Source organism: Peromyscus eremicus, chromosome 8b (assembly GCF_949786415.1).
Source record: "Peromyscus eremicus chromosome 8b, PerEre_H2_v1, whole genome shotgun sequence".
Lineage (NCBI taxonomy): Eukaryota > Metazoa > Chordata > Mammalia > Rodentia > Cricetidae > Peromyscus > Peromyscus eremicus.
Window position 1 is genome coordinate 34,714,712 of NC_081424.1, and position 12,395 is coordinate 34,727,106.

At 40.3% G+C, this 12,395-nt stretch overlaps 1 protein-coding gene and 1 long non-coding RNA gene across 5 annotated transcripts in view; one reads left to right on the plus strand and one right to left on the minus strand.

The window, feature by feature from the left end:
* The window catches only part of Hbs1l (HBS1 like translational GTPase), a 71,852-nt gene that overhangs the window by 22,827 nt on the left and 36,630 nt on the right, over positions 1–12,395 (minus strand). For all 4 annotated transcript variants that reach the window (XM_059272664.1, XM_059272667.1, XM_059272668.1 and 1 more), the window contains 4 exons: positions 7,040–7,148; positions 3,425–3,690; positions 2,865–3,030; positions 163–280 (listed from right to left, as the gene is read on the minus strand). In XM_059272664.1, the coding sequence (XP_059128647.1) occupies positions 163–280; positions 2,865–3,030; positions 3,425–3,690; positions 7,040–7,148 (659 nt within the window). The remainder of the gene's footprint in view (positions 1–162; positions 281–2,864; positions 3,031–3,424; positions 3,691–7,039; positions 7,149–12,395) is intronic.
* Positions 3,405–7,573, plus strand: LOC131918532 (uncharacterized). Its single transcript, XR_009381010.1, has 2 exons — positions 3,405–3,704; positions 7,275–7,573. It is a non-coding gene; the product is annotated as an uncharacterized LOC131918532 (long non-coding RNA).

Sequence of the window (12,395 nt, forward strand, 5' to 3'; positions counted from 1 at the left end):
AAGCTACACAGAGAAACCCTGTCTCGAAAAACCAAAAACCAAAAACCAAAACAAAAAAAAAAAAAAAAAAAAAAATTATGAGTTAAAACACCATAATTGCAAGCTTGATGTCAAAAACTGAAGATACAATCAGTGTGAATTACTCAGTTAAGATATAGGTACCTGGGCTGCTCCTGTGATCATGTTTGGAATGAAATCCTTATGGCCTGGAGCATCCATTAATGTAATAACTTTGGTTGTGGTTTCAAACTTCGTCATGCCAACATCCATTGTTACTCCCCTTAAACAAAACATAAAATGGTTAAAAGCTACTATATAAATAGTCAGTGATGTGAGCTAAACCTCTTAATAATAGGCTTAATGACAACCTAAATTCTTCATAATAATGAGAACTCTTTTACATATTTATTTTGTATAATGAAGCAAAGGACTGAAATATCAGCTATAACCATTATTCCTGTATGTTTTGAAACCAAGGTTGTATATATAGCAAACTCAATCAAAACAATAGGTATTTCCCATTTCTTTGATGTTTGGCAAGAAACTATCATTATGAACAAAGAAAGCTATATATACACATCTCTAGATGAGAGAAAAATACACATGAAGAAAAGATAATGCGACAAATGATACTTTCAGGAATTAGCTTTTCTAACATTCTAGTGTTTATATGTCACTAATTATAGAAATATACACAGAAAACTTTGACTTGCAAAGTTAGCCAATAGTTACAATTTGAATACAAGAGGTATCAGATGCCCATTTTTAACAAAATTAAGAGAGATAAATGGCAGTTTGCTTCATATTCCATCTCAGCCCTCTTAGAGACCAAACCAGGACCTCTTTTCAGACACAAAACGAAGATTCCAATTATAAGAAATCCTTAGAAATGGCGACAAGAGCCCTGAGTCATGTGACCTCGGAAACTTAAGAGGAGAAATCAGTTGGGCAATAAACTAGGTTTGCTCTAGATCAGTGGTTCTCGATCTATGAGTCACGACCTCCACAGGGATCAGATATTTGCATTACAATTCATAACACTAGCAAAATTACAGTTATGAAGTAGCAACAAAGTAATTTTATGGTTGGGGGTCACTACAAATGAGGAACTGGAGCAAAGGGTCGCAGCATGAGGAAGGCTGAGAACCACTGCTCTAGACCATTCAAACTAAAACAATTTAGCCTTCCTTTAATAACAAGAGTCCCAAAACTACAATAATAAACTAGAGGTCTGCCATGGCAAAGGGGAGTAGGTCTCCTTAGTCAAGCCATTTGAGCTTGCCAGAGTGATGCCTAATCCTGCTTAATGTTCTCCAATACCTAGGGGTTTATATCCTTTCATAAAGATATGAAAATGTCACCCAGCTTATTGTTTTCTGTTTTATTTTCTATTATATTTCTTCAACACCGATTTGCGAATATTTCACATGGTGGAATAAAGAACATACCAGTTTTTAAAAGGCCATTCAGCACTACATAGTGGAATGAGCTAAAAGCACTTCTGATATGTACTCAGAAACTTCTGCTGTCTACAGAATGGAGGAACAGTCTAGATTATAACATGGTGGGAGATCGAAAGGCAGCAACCACAGTGTTACTGCAATAAGCAGATGCTACAGCTGGAAAGCTCAAACGCTCGGTCAGTATAGGAGTAAGTGCATAGTAGCTCACTTGCACTCAGACACATAATGAAGAAGTTTTACTAAGGCCTTCCAGCTTCAATTACACTCTTCTCAGTCTACTAATCCACATAATCAGGTTATGCAAAGAAAACAAAGCCATAGTCTTTGACAATCTGTCTGTTAAACCGGTGGGAATTACTTGGGCTTCTGATACTGCCGTCACATGCAGTTCTACTGTTTTTCAAAATATGGCAAGTAACAGGTTAAAGAAAGCAGCTTTGCAATAATATACAGAAAAAAAGATACCCACAGGAGGGAGAAAGACCATGATGATACAAACACCCGGTTATGAGAAACACTAAAGATTAATATAACCTGCTTTACTGAGAACTGCCTTACTTAAACATTATAATGTAGAGAGGACTGCAGAAATGAACATATGCAGAAAAGTCTGCAAATCCAGATACACTCTCTAATACTCATATTAAAGCCATCAGAGACATTTCAAACTGTTAACTTGAAAGAGCTTGCACAGGGCCTCATTCTTTGGACTTAGCTGGTCTGTGTCTGTCATTTCACTTTATGTAGATGGCCTCTGCTTCTCCATCTCTGATAGCCTTAAATGAGATATACACTTATGCTTTAAAATACTTCAAAAGAAATATTCTCATTTTCCGGCCAGAAATTGGTGATTATCTTCCTCCTTTTGTTAGAATCCACCCAAATGAGCACTAACTAAGTCCTGAGACAGATAGAAGGACTAACTGACTAGATAGATTCCACTGCTTCTTTTTGGACCATCTCACGAGAACATAGAACACGAATTAGAAAACCGTGGAGGCCTCTATTCTGGACCTGCTGGGCATTCTGAATGTAGGCAGAAGACAGTTTTGCTTTTTCCCTTTCATTCATAACCTGGTGCAAGACCGAGTCAAATTCAACTTTAACTCCAAGTCAAGACAGCGTGATAGGCTGAGGAGTAACAAGTGCCAGCTCTTCTTGCAGCAAAATCAACTTAGGGGATCTGCTGCTTTAGTAGGTGGTTCCGGGCTTTGCTGTTTGGTTTTAGATAAATATGCTTAACCTACTCTCACAGAATAAAAGCATAAACAATGTACAAAACAAAAGATTTTGTTAAGTTTTCTCTAACATTTTATGTTTTACATATTCAACACACATTGCACACTTATTTTAAAAGGACTGCATTATTTTAAACTGAAAATTTTGAAATATAGTGACTACCTTTCCCTTTCTTCTCCAGTCTCATCCAAGACCCATGCATATGCAAATGAAGCCTTGCCAGCCTTTTTAGATTCTTGTTCATATTTATGCATAGTTCTTTTGTTTACATTACCCAGCAGATAAAGCATATGGCCCATCAGAGTACTTTTCCCAGCATCAACATGACCTAAGGAAAATTGATTCAGGATTAATACTAGGTACATTGTCAGACGTTGTTCACACTGAGGCATTGCATGACTGTAATTCAATAGCTCAGGGCAGTATTTGGAGTAACAAATACCGACTTTTATCAAGGTTAAAACACCTGAACAGGGTGTGTGAGTGGGGGGTGTTGTGCATATTGTTTTAAAGAGGGTAATTTTTCCCATTTTTTTTTTTTTTAAATACATCCCACTTTCAAAGTGTTCACCAAATGAAAATGCCACAAGCCAGGTCTGATGCCCTCCTTGGTAACATGGTACCATTGCACCCAGGGTGGCTAGGATGCATTATGATGCAATGCCTCTTTGCCTTAAGTCTCTGCTGCCCCAAGCGGCTAGGAGCCTAGAACACGGGCATACCAATGACCACCAGGTTGAGGAGCTGCTTCCCGCCCTGCCGCTTCTCCAGCTCTGCCTTCACATCTATCTGCTGCCTCAGCTTGCTAGACTTTTTCACTGCTGTTGGAGTTGAACTCAGCTCTTCTGATGCTTGAATGGAGGGAGGTAGGAGGGCAGATTTATGAGTGCTGGTCCCAGGAACGTTAGGAGAAGCAATGCTGCCATTGTCACCAGGAGGTCCTCGGTGAAGAGCAGGCAGACTGTCTCCATTTTCCTCAGAGGTTAAGCTACAGAAAGAAAGGTCAGGAAGCCATTTTAACTGCTGTCCTATTATGTCAGAGCAGAGATGCCTTTTTGTAATCCCTTACATTTTGGATCTCAGCTAAGTGATTCACATCTGTTAAGGTGGAAATGAAAAGTGACCAGAGCCAATCCACACAAACATAGGCTTGGAATTCTGGGAGAGCTGTCTACTAAACACTAGATGCAGCCAGGTATGGTGGTGCTCAGTCAGGCTACAGTCAGCAACTTCTGCATCCTATGAGGTAAACACTGCTATTGGAAACTTTCAAATGCCTCGAAGATCTGAAAATAATCATTCTGGGCCAAGGCCTACAGCGACTGTTATGACTGAAAGAATAAGTTGGGGACAATTTTTTCAGATACTTTCTCATATAATTTTATGATCTTAACTAATTAATGTGATTTCTTATTTCCAAACAAACTTTCCAAAAGTGAGACCATTAATTTATAAATCTAAAGGATTAATTTTTCTTCTTGAGTTGGGCACTTAGACACTAATTTATACTAATGATTTTAAGTATACAGTATCTGTCCTACATGTGATCTTTGAATCAGTTCTACTTACCTATGTTCTAGAGGTATTGTTACACTTCTCAATGTTAATAAAACAGAGTGCCTTCCAAACACTGAATACGTGTGCAAATATATGGAGAAATGAACTGCCAGTGTATATTTTACATTCTCTCATCTAAGTACTGACCTTGTTTATCAATCAGAACCAGGTGTATTTGCAATGAGATGATCAGGATTGAGTATATTTGTGATGGTATATTAGCCACAGTGTGATAACCTAGCTCAGTGTTTGGACTTATAAAAGCAGTACTTTATTGACACTGATCTTCACCAGTTACTCGCGTACCCAACACTTCTCTTTCTTCCTCACTTTACCCAGTATTTCAGTTACTGGGTTAGCAGCTCTGTATGTATCTCCAGTACAATATAGTACTTTAAGCTTATGTGCTGGCTGCTAAGGCCTCTGAAACATTCCACATCAAGACTGTGACATTCTTAATGTAAGGGTTATGTATTTTATTTATTTTGTTCCAAGCAAAGTCTCCCTAGCTGGACACAGTGGTGCACGCCTTTAATTCCAGTACTCAGGAGGCAGAGGCAGGTGGATCTTTGTGAGTTCATGGCCAGCCTGGTCTACATAATGAGTTCTGGGCCAGTCAGGGCTACACAATGGAGACCCTGTCTCAAACAAGATAAGAGGTTCCTATAACAGAGTTAACTGTAACTCAACACATTAAGAACAAAAAGGGTATCTGCATCAATTTAATCATAATTAAGAGAGAAAGGACATTAGCAAGCTTTTAGAACTGAACCACAACTCAAAAAGACCTGAACAGGTTAAAGCTACATGAAAATGTGAGTTCCATCTCACCCATCACTGAACTAATACATACTGGAGGAATCCTGCCTCCTAGGCCTGAGCTCTTTCCCACACTGAACTTGAAATTGAGTGAATAAAATCTTGCTTTTAAATCCCAACACTTTAGTGGGAGACCATTAAAATTCTTCCCCACCTAACATAGGGACATACATTCCCATTACTACAGATTTTTATAAAAGGAGACACAATAAGGCTCCTGAGACTCTATTTCAAAATGCTGAAAGCAGAAGTCATCTTTGTTAAAATTTGATGACTTTCCCCTTTTATGCTTTGGTAAGTGACGTATACATAACATAAATAGCACTTTTTGTTTTTTATAAGACAGAGACTCATGGAGCCTAGGCTGGTCCAGAACTCTACGTAGCTGAAGATGACCCTGACCTCCTGACCTTCCAGTCTCCATCTCCCTCCTCTTAAGACAGAAAGTGTTTGCGACCACGCCCAGCAAAAGTGTTATTTAGAGAATAAAAATTCTGAACAATCTTAAGGATGTGAAATATTAGCACTTACAAATCATTTGAAACACATATAACTCACTTCCTTCTCTAAGAAAAACTCCTAGAATTCTAGAGACTGACTTTAAAATAGCAAGTACTACCAAGGTTGATTTAGTCGGGTTTTTTGTTTGGTTGGTTGGTTGGTTTTTTTAGCTATTTCAAATTCTAGGACTTTGTAACTGCATGTGTTTCGGATACTATGAACCATCTTATTCAGCATAAAAATGAAGAGGGTTAGAGAGACAGCTCACTGGTGTGCAAGAGCTTGCTGTACAACACGAGGCTCTCAGTTCCGATTCCCAGCACCCACATTAAAGCCGGACGTGGTGGCATGTATTTGTAATCTCAGTGCCAGGGGTGCAAAAATGCAGATCCATGGCGTCCTAGCTAGCTGTCTACCCAAATGGTGAGACAATGTTAATAGTGCATGATGCTCTTCAGAGGACCAATTCCCAGCAGCAACCATGGGTGGCTTACTCAAACTTCCTCTTCTGGCCTCCACAGGTACCTATATTCATGTGCACATACCCCACACAGACACACTTACACATAATTAAAAGCACGTAAATCTTTAGAAATAAAAATGTAAGGTGGAGAGCAAGCAAGGTCAATACCCACTAATCTCTGGCTTTTGCATGTTTGCATGGGTGAACGCATACACACACATTCACACTCTACATCCACACACGCAAATATGCAAGCACACAAACAACTACACACACACACACTACATCCACATACACAAATGTGCAAATACACACACACACACACACACACACACAATATCCAAATACAAATATGCAAATGCACAAACACACAAAAGTTGAAAAGAACTTCAAGGCAATATTTTTGTTTTGTTTTCAATTTTTTTTCCTTTAATTTTATTTTATATGTATGGATATTGTGCCTGCATGTATGTGCTCCAAGTGTGTGCAATGCCTGAAAAGGTCAGCAGAGGGCGCCAGATCCCCTGGAATTGGCACTACTTACGGTTGTGAGCTGCCATGTGGGTAGTGGGAATTGAACCTGAGTACTCTGGAAAAACAGCCAGTACTGCTTACCACTGAGCCATCTCTCCAGCCCAAGACAGTAGTAATAGTAATATTTAGTTATTAGAAGTCACTGAGTCTGATTCATTGACTCCCAAGTGTTGCTTGTCTACACCACCCTGAGGTACTAAGAATGCCCTGTCTCATAGAACTAGTCTACAAAGCAGTTTTGTTTAGTTTAATGTTAAAGTATCTATCAATCACTGATGTGAGGAAACGCCGCACAGTGAGTCATACAATGAGAAAGCTAGAATCAAAACTAAGTTCTCACTCCGTCTCTGTCCTTTGCAATATACAAAGGGCTAGTGGTTTAGTAAACAAAACTGAAAAAGATGTTCTCATCAATTCACAGGAGACAATGGATGCTTTACAGGGGTGAGGGACTGAGTCTTACCCAGGCACTTCAAATCCCATTGTTTGCTTCTTCCCAGATACAGTCATTTTAGCAACTTTTGGCACAATTTCAGACTCACTCTGAGATGACCGAGATCCAACTGATTTTCCTAATTAAGGAGTAAAATATAAAAGGACAATTAATTTCCAGGAATGCGTGGTATATTATAAATTAGAGATCATGATTAATTTACAGAGAATTCATGTCCCTGAAAATATATCTTTTCTTTAAACAGGGAGCTGAAGATGCCCAAAGACGATTGCCTCTTTTGGGAAATCCCCGACTGTCTGGACGCTCATGTTTAACCTCACCAAATCTCTTCCTAATTTTGAGCTGACTGTTGAGTTTCAGTATTAAGAGTTAAGGTGGTTTCTGCACTGAGCCTTATTCTGACATTTTACCTAGATCCTCTACCTACCTCTCTGACCACACCCTTTCACAATACTAAAATTGTCTGGTCAGTTAGCAGATGGCTAAACTATTTTGGATCCCCTAAGATTTATCAACTGATGAACAAGTTGAAAGTCTGATGAATTTTGCTGGCACAGTTCATGTGTTTTACTTGCATACAGTACTAGAATCTGTGAGATCTAAGATATCCATAAACACAGGAGCCAGGACAATGTAGAAAAACCTGAAAGCAGGAAGGAGAAGCTATGCACCAGAGCAAAGAAGACTTTATGCAGAGTTATGCAATGACTCTTCATAGTTAATCCTCTAGTTTTAAAATACATTTTCTTAATCTTCAAGGAGTGCCAACAGGACTGGATTCACAAGACCATGGAAACTAAGCATGCTACACTAGTAAATGCACACAGAAAGATCAATTAATGTACAAAATTCACTAAAAAACGCTTACTATTTGCCCACTCTAGGCCAGCCTTGCTAGAAATGAAAAGGTGAACAAGAAGAAAATGTTAGTGCTCAGAGTCGAGAAAGGAAACATAAAATGATATATATTTTCAATGTAAAATTAAACTGTTGTTAGTGTAGAGTTCATACACAGAGCCATAAGATCTGATGAGAGCACACTCGAATTAGAGAGCCTCTCTAGGAAAATGGGAACTAGCTAGATGAAATAAATAGATAGATAACAGATAGATAGTAGGAGCCTACTAACATTAAACCAAAGCACATTCCAGAAGGCAGTCTGTATTGTGACCCTGTTTTAGGAGTCTTTCTGAGCAGGCCCCCTGAAGCTGAAGAGGGCTAGACACTAGACCCCCATGCCTGTCCTACACAAGGGGACACTGCCACAAAATTGACCAAATAGCAGGAAGGAGAAAAGGAGACGAGGCGAAGGAAGAATATGTGAAAACAATCCTTCTCAGGACAAGACATCCATGACATGAAGACGCATTCAGAAACCAGACCTCTGAGAGCCTCAAAAGGCCAGTGGGCACATCACCAAACTCACGCAAGGCTTCAACTGGAGTGTGCATTGTGATTCAGTACACATTTGGAAGAGAACTGGAAAGCTGAAAACAAAGACACACAATGGCCAGAGAGGGAACAAACCTGGAAGTACTTAGCATTTAATGCGAGAGGATGCACTTTCCAGAGATGGGGACCCAGGGAAAGGGGACACCAAGGACAGCAACAGAGGGGCCTGCTGCAGAGTTGGCATCTGCAGGAGCTGAGGCTGCTGACCAATCGGATGATAAGAGGCTGAAAACTCAGTGGAACCCGCTAACTTTAGATAAAGGTCACTGGTAGTTGACAAGAGCCATTCAGAAGTGAAGGAAGTAAAGCCAGAGTGAGTTCAAAAGCAGAAGGAAGGTGAGAAAGCAGAAGTACCTATCTTTTCATCTGTAACTGGAAAGTCACCATCGCTGACATTTTTCAAGTTTTAATAGCTCATTGGGAAGCAAATCTGACATGAACTACTAACATGAGACTATTTATCTACAGCCCTTATGCTAGGCAGCTCCATTTCAGGGCGGAAGTAACAATGTGCTTGACTACAGAGCCTGCTGGTTACTGAACCACAAGGCTAGCAGACACATGTGTCTACATGGAAATGCTTCTGTAAATCCAAGAGTTTCTGCTATCCAGAAGCTGATCTGGCCGTCAGGACTTCAGATAAACACTATAGGTGTGTAGTGTGACTAAGAACGCCTGGCAGGAAGGGGAAGACCTGGTAGAATGCTGTAGATGGGGTCTAGGGTCCCACTAAAGAGGAAACAGAGGGCTCACTAGACAAGCTGCCGACATTACACGTCTAAGAAGGCAGGAAGGATCAGGAACCAAAGCACAGCAGACACTGGGCTGGAGCTCAAAAGGGACAGAAGGCAGGTTCTGGTGTCTTGGAACTAAAAGATGAAACTTCCACATTAATAACTTCTTTCCTCAGGCTGGACAAAAAAATTTTTGAATAAATAATTGAGATTTTTAATAACAAAAGAACGGACTTAAACATAAGAAATTAGGTGCAGCTGGGCATGGTAGCACACAATTTAATCCCAGCAGACACAAGAAGAGCTCTGTGAATTTGGGGCCAGCCTAGTCTACACAGTGAGTTCCAGGACAGCTAGAGCTATGCAGACAGACCGTCTCCAAAAAAAAAAAAAAAAAAAGAAAAAGAAAAAAAAAAGAAAGAAAAGAAAACAATCAGGTTCAAAGAACTGCAGAAGAGAGAGAACACATAGCATTTGCCTTTCTGGGTTTGCCTTACCTCACTCAGTATAATGTTTTCTAGGTCTATCCATTGCATCCATGCAAATGCCGTGATTTTTTTTTTTAAACAGCTGAACAGTATTCCACTGGGAATATGTTAAGGCATTCCCATTCATCTGTTGAAGGACATTTAAGTTGTTTCCATTTCCTGGCTATTGTGAACAGGGTGGCTATGGGCATTGCTGAGCAAGTGTGTGTGGAGCGAGATGTTGAGTCCTTTGGGCATATGCCAAGGAGTGGTATAGCTGGGTCACATGGTAGATTTATTTCTAGTTTTTTGAAGATTCCCCATACTGGCTTCTAGAGTGACTCTACCACTTTCCATTCCCAACAATGGTGAGCCAGTGTTTCCTCTTTCTCAACAACCTCACCAGCAGTTGTTGTCCAGTTTTGTTCATCTTAGCTATCCTGACTGGGAGAGATGAAATCTCCAAACTGTTTTAATTTCATTTACAGTTTTTGGATATTTATTAGCCAACTTTATCTCTTCTATCAAGTACTCTATTTAGATTTCTAGCCCATTTTTAAATGGGATCATTTGTGTCCATTAAATTTTGTTTTTTAATTCTTTGTATAGTCTGGATATTAATCCTCTAAATCATGTAAAGATTCTCTCCAATTCTTTGGGTTTCTTATTCACTTATTGTTTCCTTAGCTGTACAGGAGCTTTGTAGCTCCATATCCTCAAATGTGAGCATATAACATGCAGTAACCATAGAAACCAATCAATTATAAAGGGACCGTAGAGGTGGGGCGGGGACAGCAGGACACAGGTGATATGAAGTAGGAAACAGAATAACAGGGAGGGTAGAGGTCAGTACAGAAGGAGGGATGAGGGACAAAGGAACACCAAAGTTGTTGGATACAGCCTCAAGGAATCATATTGTATGCTCACCTAAAATTGTAACATGTAAGTGTATATGGAGACACACACACACACACACACACAGCTTAAAGAAAGTTAAGCCACTTGAATTCTGCTCCTCCCAGGAACCATAGTCTAACAAAAAACCAGTATCGGGCACAAGAAACCTTTCAAATGGTTGGTCAGGGTAATCCAAGTGACTCCTAAAGCAGTATAGATTATAAATGTAGCCCTTGGTCACTTCTCAAGGACTGAAGGTGGGCCCCTCTTGCTGAAGACACCACACACTTTGGACACAGGACTCAGTTGATTGGAGCTAGATCTGACGTGAAAGTCTCTTTCCTGTGATCTAGCTTCATGGTTCCAGAAAATTCTACGTAAGCTGCCACAGGGCAGAGGGAAACAATTAATCAGTCCTATCCAGCTTCAAATACCTATGGACCACAACAATGACCAGCATGGCATAAAGGTGCAAAAAGTGGTACCCACATGTTGGTTGCAGTCAATATCTAATAGGCTTAAAGCCCACTCAACAGGTGAGAAATCATGTCTGGTACTGAAAACCTAGTCAGCTCCCCAGGGCTCAGACTAGCTTAATTCCTTCCTTACCACACTCTAATCTTAGCTGTATGCCCACAAATAAGTGTAGCTACTAGCCCTCATCACAGAAGCCTCTTTTTACGGCAAATGGAGACTATCACAGAAAATCACAAATGGACATAATGCAGAGATCAATGGATGAAGGGGGGCCTAGCCCCAACAGATACTTCTACGTCATAGCTCCTGCATCTACGGTTCAGGGAACTTGGTGGAAGAGGGTGGAAAGACTGTAAGAGTCCAAATACCAGGAAATCTACTGTGAAACAGTCTCCTAGAAAAGGCTGCGTGAACAAGACCAGTACAATGACAATTCTGATGTGAAAGGGGGGAAATCTCTTTGGGGTCCCATCCCTAAATGAAGATCTACAGGCGGCCAATGACTGCTGAGAGAATGATAATTAGGCTCTCCCAGGAATGAGCCCTTTTTGGTTGTCCAGTGTAAAGTACTCAGCCTGAAAACCATATACACACAACAAAAGTAGTCTCAGTAGGTTGTATTTATATTTGTGCATACACATACATATACATGTTTATAATAATAAAGAGAAAGGAGCTTTCAACTTGGGGGGTGCATGGGAGTGGCTCAAGGAATAGTAGCTGGGAGAGACTGTGATTCTGTTTCAATTAAAAACATTTCAAATGAACTTTAAAAACAAAATTTAGGTGGTCACCGTATTTAGACTCCTTTTAGGCTCTGTGGTAATGAATGAGACACTAACAGAAAAGGTACCGACTGTTGTATGCAAGGTCAAGGTTCTACCCAACAGGTGCCAGGAGAAAGTAAACCTGAGTTAAGATACGGCTCTCTAAAGACTGAGTTGTTTCGAGAGCAGGAGGTCTAACCTGGGCACATTGCATGAGAAATGGAGACTACTGAAGAGAAGGGTCTGCAGGTCAAAATGTCATGGTGGAGATGGCAGTCAAAACAGGGTGTGAATTAGTTATTTTGAGGGGGAGAAAATTAGCCTGAATTGCTGCTGCCAAATGAACATCACCGCAAATGATAACCAGATGGAAGTCCTTGGTGATGCACTAGCTGGCCATGACCATGAAGACCTGATGAGAAGACAGCCGAAGGCCAAAGTCTTTAATGAGGCTTCAAGTGATGACTATAAGAACTAGGAGAGGCTTAAGCACAAAAGACAAGACCCTCCAACAGCAGGGAAGAGGGGAAAAGGACAGGCACCATGATGCCGGAAGAGCAGGAAATGAATA